Raw genomic sequence first — 23,408 nt, forward strand, 5'->3', positions numbered from 1 at the left:
TTTCAGGGCTCCTGCCACTCTGTTGTCTGCAGAAGGTCCCCACTGCTCCCCACAATTTCAGAACAAGCTCATAGCTGTAGCATGTTTATTGAACATAGGGATTTTAAGTCATCACAATTGATTATTCCCAGATAAAAAAGCCGAATTCTAGAGAGGTTAAATTTCCACCGAGTTATCTGTAGAGAGCTGGAATCGCTGAACTGGCTCCTGACACTTGCTCAGATAAACCTGGATGGATTTGTTCTGTGACTTCCTTCTCACTGTTCCATGATGATCAGAGCCCATGACACAAACCCAGAACTTCTTTGAGTGAAGGGAACCAAGAAGGCCTGGGTCCCATTGCCTAGCCAAGGTGAGCAGTGTGGAAGGTGGCAGTGGGTGGCATGGTCAGCGCCTTGGTTCTGGGCATCATGCAAGTCACAGTGTCTGTCATTGTTCTTGTGAAGAAACTGAAGGCCAGAGGTGAGCTTAAGAGGGCTAGCCTGCAGACCTTTCCTCTGTGTCCTATTCTTTATGGTGTGCGTTTAAAATTAACTGGATCACTTGCCAACAAATTTTGGGGGTCGTTTCTCCCTGAAGGCTGCCATCCCTTCTAGCCGGTCCTGGGTTGGGATGTTCTGCAATGATACAATGGCTATTAGTTTGGGAAGAATAGGATCAGAGGACAAAAAGGCCATTGCATAAGTGGATCTAGACTGACATCTGGGTCCAAGTGCTTCCATTGTCTCTGGTTGTGTAAAGTTGTGAGCCCCAGAGGCTGCCGTCTCCGGAAGGTCAGCCTCTAGCAGCTGGCTGACCTCTGCAGAGCTCAGAATAAGCTCTGCATTGAGAATTTGGAGTGCCCATGAGGGTGTTGCTAGGTTCTGTTCACAAGTCAAGACTCTTTGCTTAGGATTTCTGTCTATTTGTTATGATTGAGAGTAGCATTTTTTTTGTTTCCTTTCTCACAAGTTATCAGAATAGTATGCCATCAGGTGTATAGCCCCTCTAGAGGGTTGGCTGTGTGTTCTAGCCATGCCTTAGCATACTAACTCCAGCTTAGCCCCCAGTAGAGGCAGCTGGTACTGGGCAGCAAAAGTCATTTTTTCTGTTTGTGAAGCATCTTTTTTGCATGAGGCTCCTTGTGTTTACTTCACCCCCAACAAGCATGCACAAACCAACAGTCGTTCACATACCTGGGCATAGCACATGTGTTCAATGGCCATCCCTGATGCAATGTCCACCTGCAGAAAGTACTTGCTGAGTCAATGTGACTCTGTCCAACCCTCCACACAGCAGAGCCAGCCCGCCTACTGTCTCCCCCAGTCTAAACAGAAACAATGGCTGCTCCATCACTGTTGCCTAGACGTCACAACAGAGAGAAATGGGGAGGAGGCTGTGTGGTGTGGCTTTCAGGTAGAGGTGGCTTCTGCGTGTTTCAGCCAGTGTCTCTTCCTCCTGAGGACTTAGGTATGAGGCTCCAGTCTTTATGACCTGGGACATTCTCTAGCCTCTGCAGCCTCGTGCTCTCTGTTACTGATGCTGGCACAGTCACTAGCGAGCACAAAACTGACTTTCCAAAACAAGTGCTTTGATCTACTGGGAAGTCTGAGACATGTTAGGGTAACGTCACCTAAGGGTAACCTAAGGTCCCAGATGCAGCAGTAAGTGGAAAGAATTGGTCTTTGGTTTGAGACTCCTCCCTTCCAGGTTACCATGTTGCCGTTCCTAGTCAGTCCATCCTCAATTTACATGGCTGCGTTTCTGCTTGTATTTCAACTTTTCTCTGGCTCCTTGCTTTTTTTCAAGACAGGGTTTTCTGCATAGCCTAGACTGGCCTTGAGTTCTGAGATCCTCTTGCTTATGTATTCTGAATGCTAAGATTAAAGGCATGTGCACATACACACACACACACACACTGTCTAACTCAGTGCTGCTCAGTACAAATAGCTACTTGTCGCATGTGGCTACTTAACTAACTTGATAAGTCTTTCAAATATCATAAGTGAGCAGTAATACTTTTCACAATTGGGGCTTGAAGCCAGGACCTCATGCTAACCAGGAAAGCACTGGGCTGGTCCCTGACACTGGCTATCCTATAGTACCATTAATATCACATAGGCAGTAGACATATTTCATCCCTACACCTCAGTTCTCATCTCAGGTCTGGTGCAGAGGAAGGGTCAACAGGTAAGCTAATTTCCTGAGACCTGAGTTAGGTTCTTTACTGACGACCAACCCAAGCCCAAGCTTAGGACCACACAGACCTGCCTTCTTACTGCTCACTTTTATGTGGTCTTGTCCTTCTGAACCTGTTTCTTTAGAATGCAATCAAAAATATTAGCACATGCTAGGTGGTAGTGGTGCACGCCATTAATCCCACCACTTGGAAGGCAGAGGCAGGTGAATCTCTGTGAGTTTGAGGTCAGCCTGGTCTACAGAGCAAGTTCCAGGACAGGCACCAAAGCTACACAGAGAAACCCTGTCTCAAAATACCAAAAATGAAAAATAAAGAAAATCATCACATCTCCCACTGAAGTGAGCTACACGCACATGGGTCTGATTCCCTGAGTGTTAGGAGAGTCTGAGGAGCTCTGACAGCCGTGTGGCAGGAATTTACTACATCCTACCCAGTGAATGGCTGACTATAAATCCTGACCAGGAGAATCTTACCTCCATTCCTCGGTCGATGGCAACTTTGCCCAGTCGCACAGCAATGGGAGCCTAGGGGAGAGAACATCCAAAGACTTGGACTAAAGAGACATAGCTCAAGGGAGGAGCTTTGAACAGGAACAGATTTCCCACTGATACACTCTTAAGTCAAGCTTCCTTTTCTAGAATGAAGGAAGCACACCTCCTGGTCCCTTTAGTCTTAACCTACTGACGTCATTAAGTCCAACTTTCCAACATGTTTGACCCATTACAGTCCACAAAGTGTAACTGGTGCTGGACGTCAGACCTACAGCTTCACCCGTGCTAGCCAAGTGCTCTCCCACTGAGTGAGTCCCAAACATTTAAGGTCTTGCTGAAGCTGGTCTTCCTTTGTGGTCCTTATCCTCAGGATTATAGGCACGTGCCACAAAGGTGGTCACGGTGCTTACAGACGACACATCTAACAGATGGGGTTGAGCACTGCAACCACAAGTATCCCGCGAGTCCCCCAACTCCCAGTTACCTCCCCACTGTTGTTCCTTCCCTTCCAGCCCTTCCCCAGTAAGTGCCAGTGTTTGGCTTTTATTTTCTCCCCTTCTTGCCTCTTCTGTTTGGTTTGTTTGCTATGAGTGATAACCGATCAGCAGCACTGATTTTTCTCATAAGAATAAAAACTTAATGTCCTCCATGCCAGCACCTGGGAAGATAAATTCGAGGCCAACCTGAACTAATGAGACCCTATCCCCCCCAAAAAAAAAAAATAAAAAGAAAAGAAAAAGAAAAAAAAACCTGAGTGTTCATGTTCACAGAAGTGATGGGTAGAATAGAATAAAAAAAATTAGCACATGCTGGGCGGTGGTGGCGCACGCCTTTAATCCCAGCACTTGGGAGGCAGAGGCAGGCGGAGCTCTGTGAGGCCGGACTAGTCTATCGAGTGAGTTCCAAGACAGGTAGGGCTACACAGGGAAACACTGTCTCAAAAATCAAAACAATTGTTAAAACACACATATACCACATGAACATAAACATAAGTATGTTTCTAGCTATGTGAATATACTAAAGTTAGAAATACAGTGGATACAATTTCAGATGTTACTTGGGAATAGGAATAGTGGGTCGCTGTGGCCTTACAGCCAACTCCTTTAGTTAAAGGATAATGTACTTTAATAGGTCTCTGTAAACTCCAGACCGTCTCACTCTCTGTTCAATGGTTTTCCCTAATTGCCTGCTACACAATCCCTACTCTAGCTGTGGGACAAGCGGCCAGTGTGGTTAGGCTGGTGTTTTGATAATACAAAGTTACTTTGATTTATTTAGAAGCAATGTCTTGTTTTGTAGTTCTGGCTAGCCTGGAACTTGCTATGTGGACGATGCTATATAAACCTCTACTGTGTTTAAAGGTATGTGCTACCTCTCATTCCTGGCTTTTTAATTTTTGGTAGTATTAAGGATTGAACCTAGCTAGAGCCTTGAGTGTGTTAGGCAAGCATTCTACCACTGAGTCAAATCCCCAACCCTCGCTCCAGCTACTCTTGATGCACTGAAATGCCTGTAACTCCAGGATGATGCAATTCTTCCATACTTCACTATTTGGAAACCTAAATCACCCTGAGCTTCTGTTCAGTTTATTCCAAAAGGCAAATATCCAGCCTACATGTCCAGTTAGCTCGCTCGCCTAGCTCCCCCTGGAGGCTTCAGTCACTTGGTCATTCTGAGTTCTGTGTGAGTTCAGAAACTCTGTCAGAGGTTTGTCAGCATAAGGTTGCCCTGTGCAGGGCATCAGACTCCTTGCTGAAGAATATACAGGAAATTGGTCCGAAACAAGTTAATTGTCTTTGACAGAACATCCCATTGTGTGGGATTATTTCAATTTAAAGACTGCAGAAGTTCCCCTCCCCTCTAAAAAGTTTAGGGGGCTTAAGATAGGGTCTCAGTAGCCCAATTGTCTTGAACTCAAAGAAATCCTCCTACCTCAACCTCCTGAATGCTAGCATTAAACAACTGGCTTCAAATGTAGTTTTCAAGACAGGTTTTCTCTGTGTAGCCTTGGCTGTCCTGAAACTTGCTCTGTAGACCAGGGTGGCCTCAAACTAACAGATCTTCCTCCCTCTGCCTCCCAAACGCTGGGATTAAAGGCGTGTGCCACCACTGCCAGCTTCAAATGTAATCTTAATGTTAAACTGAGATGTGTGGCTAATATTTGAAATTTATATTTTGGCTGTTTTGTAACATTGGAATTAATATATTTTCCTTCAAAATTAAAATTTTTTTTTTACAGATTCTACTTCTGAGTGTCTCTTGTGTTTGTACGCATGTCCACCTGTGTTGGTGTGTGGACCAGCTGACACTTCACATTTCGTCCTCCGGCATTCTGGTCCACATTTTTCAAGACATGGTCTCTCTTTGGCTTTCCAGTTAGTTAAGTTGTCTGACCTCCAGACAAACCCCTGACAGGTTTTTACTTTCACTCTGGGGATTGAGCTCAGATTCTCATGCTTGGGAGGCAAACACTTGACTGGCTGACCTCCCCAGACACAAATCCTAAATTTTACTGTGACCTGTGCTTTAATGCTACAGTCGCTTGGTGACCTGGATGAGTTCAGCTGCCTTATACTTTTATGAAAACTGATCTTACCCTCACTTCCAGCTTCCTTTGTGAAAAGTGCAAACCTCCGGGCCTTGGAGACCCAAATAGCTAGATCCTGGGTCTAAACCTGCCCAGCAAACAGTTTAAATCTTGTGGGATTACCCCAGAATCGACCCCGAGACTCTTGCATCTAGCCCAGGCTAGTCTTTAACTCACTAGTTAAGGTTTATTTGGCATGTATGAAGTCCCCTTTACCAAGTCCTAATCCTTCCTAAGGATTTTAAAAAATGAGTTAAAGTAGGTCCTCATTATTTCAAGAAACAATCTGCTGTTGAGTGTGGTAGGAAAGGTGGCATGTCTAGTTTTCTGGTTCGTGGGGACACTTAAAGGGAGCGCTGTGTGGTATCCCAGGTGCCTCCTGGCATTTGAAAGGGATTTACTGTGGATTAGGGACCATGACACCATGCTTCATACAAGTAATGAAGGTTGCTACCATCACAGGCAGTTACTAGATACTACAGCTTCGATGGCTTGCAGCCCACTAGATTCCAGTCCTTCTAAATTTACTTTGTATTTTAGTTCAGAATTAAAGTTGGCTTTAGCTACTGTGTATCAGAATAGGTGCCAAAGCTTCAGGGGTCACATTGTCTTTAGATATGTGGATCTTGTGCAGCTCCAGGACACGTCTGGTCCCCTGGGCGGCCCATCATCCCTCCCTGCTGTGCCCCAGCTGTCACCATACCTGGGGCAGGATCTCCTGAGCCAGTGCCAGTGCCCGGTGGTAGGCAGCATTACCCTCCTCATTCTGAGCCACAGCGTGATTGACCAGTCCCAACTTCTGGGCCTGCATCCCATCCAGTCTCCGGCCTGTGAAGATGAGCTCCTTTGCTAGGGCCACGCCCAGGCAGCGGGGCAGCCTCTGAGTCCCTCCTGCCGGAGAGCAGAGAGCAGTGAGTCAGGCTGAGAAGGGGGGAACAGTCAGGACGGAAGGAAGAAATGATCTGGGGCAAAGACGTGGGAAAGTTACCTGCTCCTGGGAGAAGTCCTCGGGTGGTCTCAATTAGCCCCATCACAGCTGAGGAAGCTGTTTAAACAAGAATGAAGTTGCCCCTTGCACATCCTCCATTACCAGTCCCTGGGCAGAACATAGTTCTGCCTCCAGTTACTTCCTCAAGGTCTGGCCATACCCAGACCTCCAGTCTGCCCAGGCCCCTGCCTACCATCCCAGCTACTGTGCTCCTGTGGTTGTAAATCTTCGGGTCTTCCCATCCTGAGGAAAGATGGCTACCCTTCTGCCCATGTCACACAGACTAGGGAATGAATGAAGTGCCAGCAGCAAGGAAGGGGTCCCCAGCGGATGTCTGACATTGATTTGTAGGTTACTGCATTTTCTAACCTGGACAGTTCATGGTGCCTGTTACAACTGTGGTTCTCCCTCATAGACTGTGTCAGCCTGAAATTTCCCTGAGGGTTCACAGGACAGTCTCCTAAGTTTTGCCTCCTGAGTGTTTTTCCTTGCTAGTCCTCTGCTGAGTTCCCTGAATACAAGCCACCTGCCCTGTGCAGTGGAGGCAGTAAGATAGGGCTGCGCCATTGCTCAAGAGGGGTTTTTATTCTCCACTCTGTGAGCCAGCTGCCTGGACCCTGGGCAGGTGAGTGGCCTCCTGCAGAATTCTGTTGCCTGGCTCTAGGGTTGAACCCTCTCCAGCTACTGTGTGTGTGTGTGTGTGTGTGTGTGTGTGTGTGTGTGTGGTGCTGGGGATGGAACCAAGCCTCAAGCATACTAGGCAACCCCTCTACCACTGAGTCATACCAAAGCCCTGCTCAAGTCTCTCTTCTGCACACACTGTGTAGACAGAAATCGCCTTCATGCCTGGATACATAATTTAATATTCCTGGCTTTGAAAGGGAAGGCATTAGGGGCTGGGCACCTTGGTGGCACTCCAACTATCTACCTCTAAGAAGGGCTCCCCCAGCTAAGTCTGACCTTGAAAAGTGACCAGTGAACTTGGTTCTCTTTCACTACTTGGGGCTCAACTGTAGAACAAGTAACCACAAGCCTGACTGGCGCCGTGCACCAGAGCACACTGCCCAGCCACCTTTGCAGTGAGCTGGGACAGTGACAAGCAGCCCTCATGGCTCACCTTTGTTCAGTTCAAGTAGTCTAACTTGGCCACATCTACATGGTCAAGTTCCCTAACTTTGTCCTCTTTGGCTTCGCCTCTCTTTGCTGCGTAGTCAGCTGTGGCTCAGAGATTTTTGCAATCTTTCTCCAATGAGGAAAGCAACTCTCACGGGCACGGTCTATAGCAGCTGTGGGTGGTGAGGTGGCGTTACCTGCTTCCTGTGTCTCCTACGCTGCCTTGGGTCTTCAGTTGTTTGAAAGGCCAAGTGGTGGCTGACTCAACAGAAATCTGACTTTCCCAGCTTGGCCCGGTTGCCTGCCCCGCCAACCCCCAACCCCCACCTCTACCCTGCCAAGTACCTGCTATTCGGAGGTCACAGGCCAGGGCCAGTTCCAGGCCCCCGCCCAAGGCAAATCCATCCATGGCCGCAATAGTGGGTGCAGGGAAGGCGGCTGTGGAGACAAAGGTTGGCTTCACCTACAAAACCTAGCAGTACAGAGGGCCTTGGGTAGACAGAGAGTCTTGCAGATCCCAGGCTGAGGAACCCTACCTGATACCTCAGTCAGGTTATCTGAGAAACTTGTTTTTCCCAATAGGGTAAGTTCTGGGCCCCATCAGGGATTGGGAATAGGGGAATGGGCTGATGCTGCAAGCCCACCCTCTTGCTGGGACCTGTCTCCTGTGTACCAAGCCCTGTGCATGGTCCTGGCATGGAACCCAACCAGGTGTGCCCCCGTGTCCCCAGGGGGATCAGCCTGAGAAGGAAGGCAAGCAAACTCATAACCAGGCAGTGACAATCTGAGACCTCCTGTGTTCTGAGAACAGGGAGTTTAGAGTTGGTGAGGAGGACTTCTTGTGTGAGGACACGCTGGAGGCCTTGGAGGGTGGCTGAAAGGTCAGGTAGTGGGAAGGGGGTGCCAGGGACTAGGCACAGTCATTGTCAAAGCCCGAAAGTGTGTTTTGTGAACTTGACGACTCTGGAGTTACTAGGAGGACTGGGAGGTCCACGGGACTGGGTCCATGGCTAAAGAACCAGGGCTGCTAGAAATAACTTGTAGCCAGACTTGGCAGCATATATACGCCTGCAATCCCAGCAATGGGGGAGGTCCAGCCTAGAGTACCCAGGGTGTCTAAAATAAAAATAACAGTTTTTTAAAGGAAGAAGAGAAGAAATGTCCCTCCCTGACCCCTATCTGCTCTTCGTAGTCCGTTGTGTCCTCATTGAGCTCAAAACAGAAAGAATACCCTCTTTAGAGAAGGGATGGCGCCAGGCAGAGGAGGTGCCGGCAGGGGCCCCCAGCCTTCCACCCCAGTCTCAGACTCACCAATCTCACTCATCAGGCCTCGGAGCCGCTGGACAAAGAACCCCACCTCCTCAGCAGTCATCCGCTCCCGCTCCTTCAGGTCTGCACCTGCAGAGGGCAAGCCGTTCGTGACTACTAGGAAAATGGCCTGTTACAGCATCCCAGGTGGTGAAAGGAGCCAGTGCGGGAGACTCGGAGAAAGTGGAGAAAGCGGAGGAACCTGGAAACGCAGTCCTAAGAGCCAGTAAAGAGAGGGGCAACCACAGCATCAAAACGAAGTGGACTTCTTCAAAGTAAACGTCTTTTGTACATCAAAGAACACTGTTAAGGGACTGGAGAGGTGGTTCAGTGGTCAAGACTGCTCTTCCAGAGGACCCGATTCAATTTACAGCGCCCACATGGTGGCTCATAGCCACCTGTAACTCCAATTTCAAAGGATTTGGCACCCTCTAATGGACTCCTTGGGCACTGCATGCATACATGCGCCAAAACACTCATACACGCATACATAAATATTTCTTTTCTTTTACTTTCTTATATTTTCTGTCTGAGTGCTTTGCGGGCCGGAAGAGGGCATCAGATCCTATTGTAGATGGCTGTGAGCCACCATGTGGGTGCTGGGAACTGAACTCAGGATCTCTGGATGAGTAGCCAGTGCTCTTGACTGCTAAGCCATATCTCCAGTCCCCTAAAAATAATTTTAAAAAATAAAATAAAATAAAAACACTATCAAGAGCATGAAGAGAAAATCCACAGATTGAAAAACAAAACCAAACAATTTCCCTTCTTTCTCTCTCTTTCCTAGACAGTGTTCACTATGTAGCTCTGGCTGTCCCGGGTGGTCTCAAACTCACAAAGATCTGTCTGCCTCTGCAGAGTGCTGGGATTAAAGGTGTGCGCCACCACACCTGGCCTTTGAAGACTTCCTCTCTCCTCGGGCTGTAGAAATCACCTCTGAATTTCTTTCCTTTGCCAGAAAATCGTTACTCTTAATTGTTGAGATGGGCTCTAATAGAACCCAGACTGGCCTCCAACTTGCTATGTAGCCAAGGGGGAGGATGTCTGCTCCTCCTTTAAATTATGTGAGTATTATCTGTGTGCACACCTGTGCAGAGGCCAGAAGAAAGCAAGCGATCTGCTGGAGTCACGGAGCTGGAGTCACGGAGCTGGAGTTAGGACGGTTGTGAGCCATCTGATCGGGGTGCTGGGACCCAGACTCAGGTCCTCTGTGCTGTCAGTGTGGTGGTTTGGATAAGAATGGCCTCTACAGGCTCATATATCTGAATGCGTCATCACTAGGGAGTAGCACTCTTTGAGAAGGGTTAGGAGGTGTGACCTTGTTGAAAGTGTGTTACTGCCCAGCCTCCTCTGCTCCCCTCTACATCCTTCTCTCCCTCCTTCCCTTTCTCTTTCCATCCCCCTCCCACCTTTGCCTCCAGATCAGGATGAACTCTCAACTACTTCACCACAATGCCTGCCTACGACAGCAGTATATGCTCTTAATTGCTGAACCATCTCTCCAGTCTCCAGAGAGATGACTTTCAAAAAAAAAAAAAAAAGTCACGAGCGGTGGGTGGTGGCACACACCTGGGATTCCAGCACTCAGAGGTGAAGGTATGAGGGTCAGAAGTCCCAAATCATCCTCAGCTACAAAGTGAGTTCAAGGCCAACCTGGGCTGTAGAAAAATGTTTCTTAAAGGAAAAAAAGAAAAGGAAACAAACAAAAACCCAGTAAAACTAAAAGTTAAATGATCTATCTTCTTGTCAGTCTCAAAAGTGCTGGGGTTATGACATGTGTCACCACACTTGGCGAATTAATTCTTCAAAAGTTAGGTTGTAGGGTCGATGGGGCCTAAGAGCTGTGTTTTTTGTTTGTTTGTTTTGTTTTACTTCCCTCTTGTAGGTTTGGGGTGCATGTTTCTCTGACTTTTGAAACAAGCTCAAGGTGCCCTTGTGAGAGCCAGGGGGATGCAAGGTGCCCTTGTGAGAGCCAGGGGATGCGGGTGGGAGGCAGTGCTCTAGGGACAAGGACTGGAATTTACCTTGTGAGCATGCTGGGACTCAGTGTCTCCATTTCTTCCATAAAGGCTCAGAAGGAAGCAAGGTAGAACAGAAAGAACCAAGATATAGGCCAGAGAGACCAAGTTCAAACTGAATCCTATTCTAGCTTGGGTGAGGAACTTTACCTGCCTGCGTCTTTCCAAAATGAGAATATGTTCTGTTCTGGAGCCCTAAGGCACAGCAATCCCTGGGGAGGAGAGGGTGGGAGGGAACTCACCTACCTGCACAGAACACACCCTTCACTCCACTTCTGAAGATCAGGACTCGGACCTTCTGGTTCTCCCGCAGCTGGGCCAGAGCTTCCAGCAGCTGGAGAGGACAGAGACCGCACAGTCAGACACCTCCTGGCCCATCCCTGGCCACACCCTGGAGAACCCTTTCTCACCTCACTGACGAAGACGTTCCCCAGGGCATTTCGGGCTTGAGGTCTGTTCATCAGAATTTCAGAGATTCCTGCAAGGGACAGGCAGCCTTGGGTGAGCCGGGTGGCCCTGCTCAGTCAGAGACTGAGGCCTCGAGGCAGGAGGCCCAGGTTCAAGGTAGCCTCTTCCCTTGAGGAGCCCTGTGAACTGCAGCAAGCCGCAGGCTTGATTTGGGCCTCAGTTTTTACAAGCATTAAACAGAATAACCTGTGTTTTCTCTGCCCCAGAGAGGGCGTATAAGGGCTTGTGAACTGTGAATTGAAGAAACAAGAGCATGGACACGGACCCACAAGCTCTTTCATATATGTGCCTTTCAGTTCCATAGCTCCCTCCACATTATCCTCCCCCACCCCAACCATACAGTTCCCTCTAAGGAGTAATATTCAGGATACAAATATCCTTGTATCCATCAGCCAGGATAAAGACACAGAACTGGACCAACTACCTCAGGACTCACCATGCACCCTGGCCAGTCAGTCCCGCTCCCTCTCTCTTCGGGCTGTAGAAATCACCTCTGAATTTCTTTCCTTTGCCAGAAAATCGTTACTCTTAATTGTTGAGATGGGCTCTAATAGAACCCAGACTGGCCTCCAACTTGCTATGTAGCCAAGGGGGAGGATGTCTGCTCCTCCTGCCTCTACTCCAGAGCACTGGGATTAGAGGCCAGTGCCGCCACACCCAGTTTCTCTGATGCTGGCGATCAAAGCCAGGGCTTCAGGTATGCTAGGTGAGTATCCTACCGGCTGGGCTATATCCTCAGCCCCAGACATGCATCCATTTATTGGAAACAAGGTCTCCAAGGTATCCCTGACAACTGGAATTCACCAAGTAAAGGCCCCACAAAGATTCACTTGCCTTTCTCTCTCAAGTGCTTGGATTAAAGGCAGGTGCCATGGAGACACTGTCTAATGCAGCCCAGAGTAGCCTTAACTCCTGATTCTCCTGTTTCTACCTCCCAAGTATTGGGCTTACAAGAGTACACCTCTATGCCCACAAGAGGCCCAGTCTTCACACGGCAGGTGGGTCTATATCTGAAGTTAGTGTGATAGTTCCTTTTCATGAGGCAGATCAGAGAGACAAAACTCTTTCTGGAGGGATTTGGCTAAGGAGTTGAGCATTGGTTAATATTGTTAAAAATACTAATTGCAGGGCTGGGGAGATGACTCAGTGGTAAGAACACAGGCTGCTTTTCCAAAGGACTCTCATTCCATGGCTCACAACTATCTGCAACTCCAAGTCCAGGAGATCCAACATCCTCTTCTAGTGTCCAAGGGAACCAGGCGCACATGTGTGCACACATCCATAAGCAAGCAAAATACTCATATACATATGATAAAAGATAAATAAGAAGAAAAAATAAGCCACACAGTGGTGGCCCATGCCTTTAATCCCAGCACCCAGGAGGCAAGGGCAGTTTATCTCTGAGTCTGAGGCCAGCCTGATCTACAGAGTGAGTTCTAGGACAGCCAAGGCTGCACAGAGAAACCCGGTCTTGGAAAAATAAAACAAACAGTCAAACAAACAAACAAAAAAGAAATAAAATATTTATTTCCAGGGTCATAGAGATGGCTCGGTGGGTGGAGGTGTGTGCTGACAAGCCTGAGAATTTGAGTTCATCCCTGGGACCCACATGATGGAGAATCAAAACCTGGCAGTTGTCCTCTGACCTCCACACACACTGTGTGGCACGTGCCCCTCCTCCCACCCAAAATACATGCTAGAAAAAGGCCAGCTTGCGATGGATGGAGATAGAGACAGAGACCCACATTGGAGCACTGGACTGAGCTCCCAAGGTCCAAATGAGGAGCAGAAGGAGGGAGAACATGAGCAAGGAAGTCAGGACCGCGAGGGGTGCGTCCACCCACGGAGACGGTGGGACTGATCGAATGGGAGCTCACCAAGGCCAGCTGGACTGGGAGTGATGGAGCATGTGATCAAACTGGACCCTCTGAATGTGGCTGGCAATGAAGGCCGACTGAGAAGTCAAGGACAATGGCACTGGGTTTTGATTCTACTGCATGGACTGGCTTTGTGGGAGCCTGGTTTGTTTGGATGCTCACCTTCATAGACCTGGATGGACGGGGAAGGGCCTTGGACTTCCCACAGGGCAGGGAACCCTGACTGCTCTTAGGACTGGAGAGGGGAAGGGGAGGGAAAAGGGAGGTGGGGAGGAAGTAGAAATTTTTAATAAATAAATAAAATTTAAAAAAAGAAAAAGAAAAAGCCAGCTTGGCTTCAGGGCAGTCTAGTTCTGAGCACTGTGAAACGGCACTCTAGCAGCGTGAGCTGCTGCCACCACAGCTGCTGCTGAAACCACCAGTTTCTACTTTGGGTCTTCTCTAATCAGAACTGTCCCGGGCTGCGCCTGCTGTAAACTTCTGCTTATTTCCCAGGGACCCGACTTGCCGCTGATGAGGGAACCCTCCCTTGACTGCCCCTAGTGGCCAGCAGGTGCAAGACCTTATTAGAAAATTGCAGGTTTACCACCGGGAAGAGCGAAAGACTTTACACAAGTGTTGTTAATTACGATGAAATTCTTTTAAAAATTACATTTGTAGCCGGGCGGTGGTGGCGCACTCCTTTAATCCCAGAACTCGAGAGGCAGAGGCAGGCGGATCTCAGAGTTCCAGGACAGCCAGGGCTACACAGAGAAACCCTGTCTCGAAAATAAAAAAACAAAATCACATGTATTTATTTACTTATCTATTGTGTGTATGTCTGTATATGTGGGGACATGCACATCCCATGTTAATTATGTGGCGATCAGAAGACAGCTTGAGTGAGCTAGGTCTGCAGCATAGATCCCTGGATTCAGAATGGATCTCGTCAGGTTTGGTGGCAAGGGCTTTTCCCCCTAAGTCATCCCGGCAGTCGATGTGGAATTATTATTATTATACACAGGGTCTCGTTATGTAGCCTTGACTGGCCTAGAACCTGCTATGTAAACCAGACTGGCCTGGAAAGTCAAAGATCCACCTGCCTTTGCCTCCAAGTGCCAGGATTAAAGGTATGGGCCACTGTGCCTGGCCCCATGATGCAGTTCATTCTCTCTTGACCAGAGGGTTTAGCTATACTCCAGGGTGGTGGAAATTCTTTCTCTTCCCATGCCCCCATAACTTTGCCTCTCTTTCTGTTCTGCCTCAATGGGACAATCGTGACGGTTCATGTATGCCAAAAGTGACGGTTGCACAGAGGAACTGGTCTACACCAGCAGAGGGACTGGCCTACACCAGCAGAGGGACTGGCCTACACCAGCAGAGGGACTGGTCAGCACCAGCAGGAAGGTGGTGGTGGTTTAGATTTATTCAGGAAAGCAGCTCTTCAAAACTTGGTGCAGGCCTTGAAGAGGAAGAGGCACTGTAAAAAGTCCAGTGCTACGCCATCTGTATAAGTTAAAACTGACGGGGGGGGGGCAGCAAGATGGTTCAGTGGGGGCTAGAAAGGTGGCTCAGCAAATAAGAACACAGGTTCAAGACCCAGAACCCAAGTGGTTCTGAGCAACCACCCATCTCCAGTTCCAGGGGATATTACACCCTCTTCTGTTCTCCACGGGCACCAGGCACTCAGAAGATACGCAGACATAAATGTCCACAAAGGACATAAAAAAATATTGTTTGTTGGGCGGCCGAGGCAGGTGGATCTTTGTGAGTTCGAGGCCAGCCTGATCTACTAGAGCTAGTTCTAGGACAGGCTCCAAAGCTACAGAGAAACCTTGACTCGAAAAAGAAAAGAAAACAAACAAACAAAAAAATTGTTTAAAAAGTGTGCCTGAGCTGGACGGTGGTGGCACACACCTGTTTTGGTCCCAGCATTCAGGAGACAGAGGCTGTGAGCTGGAGGCCACCCTGGTCTACAGAGTGAGTTCCAGGACAGGCTCCAAAAAACTTACACAGAGAAACCCTGTCTCAAAAAACAAAAAACAAAACAAACAAACAAACAAAAAAAGTGTGCCCTGTAGTACATGCATCCAGACTTATTCAATGATAAAATAAGTACATAAGTCTGACACGAACAATAAAACAATACATCAAACATGGGAAAGGAGGTGAGATGGGGGGGGGTCACACAGATGGGAGAGGGGTCCGTACCCAGCTAACGCCCCTGAGGTCCAAACAAACACCCATACTTCACAGCATACTGTTTAATAAAAGACTACTGACGACGTCGAGAACTTGAACTTGTGTGTAGGCGGACCCACACCCGTGCCTCCCTCCCTCCTTGTCCCCGCAGGTCCCTCCGGATTGGATCCGCCATCTCCGCCCTCCAGGATCATCGCCAAGGCCCTGGGAGGGAAAAGTCCTGGTCAGCACTCTTGGTCCTGATCCCCTGGAGCACAACTCCACTCCGAGCTCCCGTCCGCTTCACACCTCCCGCTAGTCCTCCAGAGAGTCTGGGGAGACTGATACAAAGTCCACCCGGACAAAGTCCGGGAGCTCCTTCTCGACCCCGGGGCGGCCTGAAATCCAGTCCTCCTATCCTCCCGCCTTAGTCTCCCTGCCGGTAACTTTACCTTGGTCCGGACCTGTCAGCGCCTGCACTTGGATCTCGGGAGTCCTGGTCGTCGCTTTGGAGGCGCAGTCGCGGGCCCCTAGGGACCTCCAGGGGCGCGAGAGGCGCAGCGCGCGGGGCAGGGCGCGCAGCATCGGGGAGCAGGCTGGCTCGGTAGCGCGGAGACCGGGGTCCTCCGCCGCCGAGCAGGAGAGTCGAAGTTCCGGGGCGGGCGAGGCCTTGTAAAGGGCTCCACCTATGGGCGGAGAAAAGGGTGCGGCGGCCCGCGACCCCGGAGACCCCTAGGCGGTGTAAGAAAGCTCAGCTTCTGGGCACGCTGCGGTTTTCCACGAATGCGCCGGCAGGAAGGTGGTGTCCAAATCCGAATGTATTGCGTGTGCCTTCTTCACGTGTACCCTCAGTTCACTAGTCACTGGGGAGTGGTCTGCACCCAGTGACAAGGTCTCATCTCCCAGAGGCAAGGTCAGGCTAGAAATAGCTGTGAACTGCCAGTCCACCTGAACTCCACTGTCACCTAACCTACCTTTGTAGAGGTCTTGCAGGGACCTGAGTTGGTCACCCAGGGTGAATCAATCAAGTGTCTGAGGTGAAACACCCCCACAGCCAAGCTATGGGCTCTCTGTTAAGCCATCTAAGAGTAAAACTCATGCCGCTGATATTTGTGTGTGCCTGCGCACCGTGGAGTTAAACGGGACCGCAAAAAGTTAGTTATCCGCAACTAGGCGGTGATCTCAAGGCCAGCTTGTGGCGAACAACACAAAATAACAAATAATACAGCAAACTACATAATCTGTATTCAAAAATGCTAAAAGGAAAAAGCTCTGTTTATCAAGAATCCTTGCTCAACAAACTTTTAAAAGTGAAGGGGAATCTGGGTTCGATGGCTTTAATTCCAGCACTCCAGAGACTGAGCAGGTAGATTTTTGTGAGGTTAAGGCCAGCCTGGTTTGCATATTGAGTTTTGGGTCAACTAGGCCTCCTCCACTGACACTGTCCCCCCATCCAAAAAAAAATCAAATAGTTACCACAAGAGAACAGGAATGGCTATTAGAAAATCAGCCAAAATTACCTTTTTTTTTTTTTAAAATGTGTTTGAGTGTTTTGCCTGCCAACTCTGTGTGCCTGTTTCCATTGGAGGCCAGAAGAGAGTCCATATCACCTTCCCTGCACTGAAAAGACAGGCAGATTCTGTGTATTTAAAGGAAGCCACTGTTACACAATGACACCCTGTCTCAAAATTAATAAGATAAAACCAAACAAAACCCTTTATTTATCTTAAGAAATTGTTTTTTGTGTGTATGAATGTTTTGCCCACATGTGTGCCTGTGCATTCCTGGTGCCCCCAGAGACATAAGAGGCATCAGGTTCTCCTGAAACCAGAATTACGGACAGTGTGAGCCACCGTGTGGGTGCTGGAAATCAAATTCTGGTCCTTTGCAAGAGTAACAAATGTGCTTAACCTTCAACTGTTACAACGACGTTTGAGTCCACTGGGAAAGACCAAAGATTTAGATAGGATGAATTTAGATAGGATGAATTTATTCTTCCCAGAAGTGGAGGCTCCCATGAGTCTTAAGGGCAGACATCAGAAAGGTGTGCCTGATAAGCATCCTTGGAATCCACAGCTGGGCAGGAACACGGTTTACTTCCCTCAGTTGTTTTTTCCCTCCCGCTATATAGTAATAAAAGACTGTTTCCTCCCTTTTCCTACGGGGACACGCAGGTTTACAGAAGCAGAGGCGGCTGTTAATGCCTCACAGCCCATCATCCTATTATTATTATTCTATTGTTTTTATTTTGTTCTGTTTTGTTGAGAGAGGGTTTCTCTATGTAGCTCTAACTATCCTGAAACTCGCTCTGTAGACCAAGCTGGCCTCAAACTCACAGAGATCCACCTGCCTCTGCTTCCCAGATGCTGAGATTAAAGACACGTGCCACTACCGCCCAGCTCCATTATTCTATTCGTATCTTAAGGGATGCCTGGCTCCATATTAAGTTTCTTAGTTATCCCGGGGAACCTGTGTAAGTTTTTCCTCAGGTCTGAGCACTCCAAGGACTGGGATAGTGTAGCTCATTTCTGGGCAGGCAAAAACACAGAGCCATCAGGTTAGGGCTGGCCGTCACATCCTTTCGAAACCATCTTGCCAACCCGCTCTGAGAATGATAAAGGGCAGAGAAAGAAGATTGATCGTTGTGACAGTGCTAGGGAGAACAGAGAGTCTGATGGCCCCCAGGACTGCCTTTGGGGTGCCAACAGGAGTGGTTCATTTGGATAGAAAAATAAAATAAAACAAGGGACAAGCATTGTATACGACTGATGTCTTGGTCACGTGTTGTCTGGTTGACCACTATCTCTGTTATGGTTCTTCAGGACGTTCCAAAGAATCCCTGTTGCTTGAGGGGAGGACTGACTGCCAGGAAGCACTGGGCATGCTCCAACACCCAGCCTTGCTGGTCCTGGAGCAAGTCCTGACTGGCTCTGTGGTTCTTGGAATCCAAGGTGGCTACAGAGTTAAGACCAGGACTAATTTTTGTGCCTTGACATGCTTCTGTGAGCAGGCTAACAGGCAACCCAAAGGGAAAGAAAGAGACCTGGAGCGATGGCTTGGTGCTTAAAAGTGCAGATTGTTCTGGAGGATACTGGAGTGCCATCCCCAGCACCTACCTGGGGAAGCTCACAACTGTTCGTAATTCCAACTCCAAGGGAATCTGATGCATCTGACCTCTGTGGGAACTTGCAATCATGTGCACATACAACCCATCCCCCCCCCAAAAAAAACCCCACAGTACATTGATGTGGGATTCCCCTCTGTATGCTGTGAATACCGTTGGTTAATAAAGAAACTTTCTTGGGCCTGCACAGGGAATAGAGGTAGGCAGGAAAAACTAAACTGAATGCTGGGAGAAAGAAGGGCAGCGTCAGAGAGAAGCCATGTAGTCCTGCCAGAGACAGACGCCAGAACTTTACCTGGTAAGCCACAGCCTCGTGGCAATACACAGATTAATGGAGATGGGTTAAATTAATATGTAAGAGCTAGCCAATAAGAAGCTAGAGTGTAAAAGGAGCAGTGGGCTGCGTTCCCACCTGGATCCCAGCTAGCTTACCCCGAAATAATTACATGGAAACTGTATTCATTTAAACATTGCCTGGCCCATTATCTGTAGCCTCTTATTGGCTAACTCTTATATATTGATCTAACCCATTTCTAATAATCTGTGTAGCACCACAAGGTGGTAGCTTACCGGGAGGTTTCTAACCGGCATCCGTCTTGGAGAGGAGAGTCATGGCAACTGTCTCACTGCCTTCTTCCCAGCATTCTGTTCTGTCTACTCCACTTACCTATGTTCTGACCTATCAGGCCAAGCAGTTTCTTTATTAATTAGCCAATGAAAGCAACAGAAATACATAAGACTCTCCTACATCATTTTCCCTTTTTCTGTTTAAACAAAAAAGAAAGGCTTTCATTTTAACATAGTAAAATTACATATAGCAAAACAGTTATAAAGCAAAAATTATAGTCACAATATTTGTATCTATTTTATCTTTTACCATCGCTAAGGAAAACTATAACTATAACCAACCATTTTTCAACTTCATCAAAGACTCCAGAAGGATATAATATTACCTAAGCAAACAAGAAATAAGCAACTTCCAAACTCTAGAAATGACAGAGACATCTTGCTGCCTGTACAGTCACCCAAAGTTCTTTTGTACCGTTGGGGCATCCATCTTCAGCCTACAGGCTCATAGTATCCAGTAGACATTTTCATGAAGCAGGAAATTTTAAAGGCAGTTCAGTCACTATTTGCTGTGTCCTGCAGAATGTCTCATGAGTCAGGAACCCCGAAAGACCATCTCACCTTTAGGCAAGTTTAGCAGTCCTCTGTCTGCGGGTTCTTTGTGTCCAGTTTATGCATCAGTCGAGGCAAGAGCAGTTTTTTGCCCAAATGGTTATCCAACTCCATAAGGAGCCTCTTCGATGCCCATCTTCCTCTTGAAGTAGATTGGTGCTGCCAGGAGCAGACGTGTCTCATTGTCATGAACAGCCCTAAGTTATTAAAACATTAAATGCCATATTCTGTAGTCTTTGAAAGATATGAAGAATGCCTATCTACCTGAAATATATCTCTATATATCTAGAAAATCTAACTAACATGACCCCAAGCTTGACTATTATTGATGATTATCCATTAACAACCTATATTTCCTAATTATACATTACATTTTTAAATGAACTACACAATCACAATACCTTAATCAAGATCAGAAATATATATATATATACATATAACAAAATTGACCTTAAAATCCATACCAATGCAAATTATTCATATCTATATCATATCCCCCTTTAAATGTAAAAGAGCATTTATAAACAATATTTGGGAAGATGGATGTAGTTATTTCTCTCCAAACTTCTTCCTGCTGTATAGGAGCGCTGTTAATCAGGTCTTTCATATATAACCTGTGTGCTAGACTCCTCTCAGTCAGCAGTTGAGTGAAGTATTTTTTTTTTGAGGGTGTTCACAGCAACCTTTCAGGAGGGCGTGGTCTATCATACCATATTGGGATAGAAGCAATCCACAGGGTCTCATCCTCTGTGAAAACAAAAGAAGACCCTCTTTTCCAAAGCATCATATTTTTAGACCCAAATTTTGAAGTCATAGTACCCTTCTATCCATTTGGGTTTAGCTTGGCAGCCCATATAATGAAATGTCTCTCTGTACTTAGCTCCTTCACAGTCAAAAATTTTAAAGAAAACACAATAAACAGAATCCAAACTCTCTGTGAATTTTACATTTTTACGTGGCTTATTTTTTTTATTTATTTTAACTATCTGTATTCTGTCTCTTTAAAGACTTTACCCGTTTTTTTAAGGCATTAACTTTTTACTTTTTTGTCCCAAGCCTACATACAGTCATCCAACATTGTGACCCATTTATAGGTCTTGTATGTCTTGTATGTCTGAATCTGTCCTATTGTGAATCTGTAATTTTTTTTTTTTTAGTATCCAGGAGCACTTCTTAATATGCTAAACAGTTCTTAAAAACTTAAGTTGCACCATGTAGAGGTAATACGGTACCGCCTATTTCCAGCCCAATCTAAACCCTAACTGTGCTTTCATTATGATAATTACGATCATTCCTGCCTGAGGTCAGCACAGTTTAGCGTGGTGGAGCACAGCAGGAGCCGCTCCTGCCTCAGCTATTTGGTGCCCCTGAGCCGCACACAGTTCCAGGCACACAGCAGGTCCATATTGGAGCCGCACTCAACAGTTTAATTTTGAGACAGAGCGTGCAGCACAGAAACTCTTTTCATCCAAGTTACAGTCAAATCTGATGCGCAGAGCAATGCACAGCCTGCAAACATCTTTCTGTGTGGCGGCAGAAATCCTCCATGCTCTCCTGTCTGCCTAAGCCTGGTCCCACAGTCTGCTCAGGTGGGGAGAGCAGGCACGGTCTCAGAGTATTTTCCTCCCAATCCTGAGCCCGAGCGGGAACACAAACATCTGGGCCCAGAAATGTTCCATAGCCAGAGTTTGCACAGGTGGCAGGGCCCAGAAAGCTGCATTTTTGGCACAGCTTTTTTTTCTACCGCTAATGCTGAAACAGGAAATCTCTCTACAGCACGCCCTAGCAAACAGCAAAATCTGTGTTAAACTCGCTTTCCCTTATTTTTAAGCTCTCTCAGGTTTTTAAGTGGATTTAGTTACTGCGTTGGGTGCCACTCTGTAAAAGGAGCAGCGGCTGCGTTCCCACCTGGATCCCAGCTAGCTTACCCCGAAATAATTACATGGAAACTGTATTCATTTAAACATTGCCTGGCCCATTATCTGTAGCCTCTTATTGGCTAACTCTTATATATTGATCTAACCCATTTCTAATAATCTGTGTAGCACCACAAGGTGGTAGCTTACCGGGAGGTTTCTAACCGGCATCCGTCTTGGAGAGGAGAGTCATGGCGACTGTCTCACTGCCTTCTTCCCAGCATTCTGTTCTGTCTACTCCACTTACCTATGTTCTGACCTATCAGGCCAAGCAGTTTCTTTATTAATTAGCCAGTGAAAGCAACAGAAATACATAAGACTCTCCTACATCACTAGAGCTAATGGGCCAAGCAGTGTTTTAAATAATATAGTTTCTGTGTGAATATTTCAGGTCTGAACTTCTAGGAGGCCAGGAAACAAACAAGTGGCCCTCCTTCCAATAGTACACATAACTAAAAGTAATTTTTAAAATGTTTCAGAAAAAGAAAAAGTTACTCGGAAGACAGTAAAGCAACACATACCAAAGCAAATGGAGCACGTGTTCCCTAAGGTAGACTAGAAGAAAGTAAGGTATACCCAATTTTGGTTGTATGTGTGTTTGTCAGGGATTCCCACGTCCAGGATCTTGATGGTTTGTCCTGCTTGAACATGTGTTGAATATGTACGAATCATCTGCAGAGCAGAAGTCAAGCCGTCTCTATCGTTCCTTTGTCCGAATCCGTATGTTCCCCTGACACTATAGTCCATTCTTTCTGTGGTCACCCATAGCAATTAGTGTGTCATTCTTATGTGCCCTGCTGACCTCGTTCTGCAGATCTGTGTAGAAACTGTTGATGACATCCTCTTCTGCTTCTGCTGTTGGCACGCATACCTGTGTGGTAGTTACTGGATGTGTTATTGTCTGAAATTCAGACAATTTTTACAAGTTGGTACCTGAGCCTGCATTTTTGGGCCAAACTGAATAGCACTAAAGTTACACCTGCTGCATGTTTTCCCTCTCCACCTGGGTTTATACTCCTTACTACAAGTTTCTGTGTTCCTGTCCAATGCGCTTCTGCCAATCCAATGGCATCCCATCTGAAGTGACTGAGCTCATGCATGAGCAAGCCGGTTCCCCTGACTGTGTGTGGTGCTCTCACGGTCCAGGACCCTATTGTGATGACTCTTCTTGGCGTGAGTTTTCTGGTCAGCAGGACACTCTTATCGATCATTTCCTAATGCTGACCTAGGGTCAGATCACCAACTTGTTATGACCAATCTTCCTCTGAAACTTAGGAGAGGCACGCCAGGCAAGGCAACCGGAAAGATCAATCATAAACAACTGATGATCCCAGCTGTATGAAGGGTACAGAAGAACCGCTGAAAATAAGATGAGGGAAATCATTAAACAGCCCTTTACAGATAAAGGAAGCAAATGGGAGAAAAATCAGAGGAGCTACACAGGAGGCTTCAAAGGAGATGCTTGGTTATGCAAAAAGGGCAACACCAGTAGAATGGCTTACTGCAGCGATGGTCAATCTGACAAAGAAAAGAAGGAAGCTAAAGAGCAAACGAAGAGACAGTCCGCAGGCAGCAAAACACCACAACTATCTATGCAGGGAGGTCAGAAGAAGAAAGAAGAATCATAGTTTACACAAGGTATAAGCAAAGAGGTCGAAGAGGCCAGACTCCATATAATAAAACACATCCTGTCTATGGAGACGGATAACTGCCAGATAAGTTCCTCAGGTTCAGGTGATTAAAGATGGGCAGGTAATTTGTTAACAGAACCAGGGGAAGTAAAGCAAAGATGGAGACAGCACTGTGACACCCTGTACAATGACCATAATGCTGTTAACATAGAGTGCAAAGAGAAACACTTCAGCAGCCACTCGAACACCAGAGAGATGAGGAAATATTAAATATTGACAGGAGTGAGATAGAGGAAGCTATCAAGAGAGTGAAACGCAGGAAGGTCCCAGGAGTGGATGACATCACGGTGGAGGAGCTGGAGGCGGCTA

General features: G+C 47.2%; 1 protein-coding gene across 1 annotated transcript; it reads right to left on the reverse strand.

Annotated features, from left to right (window-relative positions):
• Window positions 1-71: 71 nt before the first annotated feature.
• On the reverse strand, window positions 72-15,854 carry Echdc2 (enoyl-CoA hydratase domain containing 2). The gene is made up of 10 exons (XM_048453319.3): window positions 15,642-15,854; window positions 11,095-11,162; window positions 10,931-11,018; window positions 8,670-8,756; window positions 7,704-7,796; window positions 6,246-6,302; window positions 5,961-6,148; window positions 2,653-2,703; window positions 1,176-1,223; window positions 72-617 (listed from the first exon to the last, which is right to left on the reverse strand). The coding sequence occupies exons 1-10, from the start codon at window positions 15,772-15,774 to the stop codon at window positions 540-542; spliced, it is 891 nt and encodes a 296-aa protein (XP_048309276.1). The 5' UTR covers window positions 15,775-15,854; the 3' UTR covers window positions 72-539.
• Between the last annotated feature and the right edge of the window lie 7,554 nt (window positions 15,855-23,408).

Source organism: Myodes glareolus, chromosome 3 (assembly GCF_982192425.1).
Source record: "Myodes glareolus chromosome 3, mMyoGla1.1, whole genome shotgun sequence".
NCBI classification, from domain to species: Eukaryota; Metazoa; Chordata; class Mammalia; order Rodentia; family Cricetidae; genus Myodes; species Myodes glareolus.

Coding starts and splice junctions, on each gene's coding strand:
- Echdc2 (XM_048453319.3), bottom strand. CDS start 15,774: ATGCTGCGCGCCCTGCCCCGCGCGCTGCGCCTCTCGCGCCCCTGGAGG. Junction 6,149..6,245: donor AGGACTTCTCCCAGGAGCAG/GTAACTTTCCCA, acceptor GCTCTCCGGCAG/GAGGGACTCAGAGGCTGCCC. Junction 1,224..2,652: donor CCATCGACCGAGGAATGGAG/GTAAGATTCTCC, acceptor TACTTTCTGCAG/GTGGACATTGCATCAGGGAT.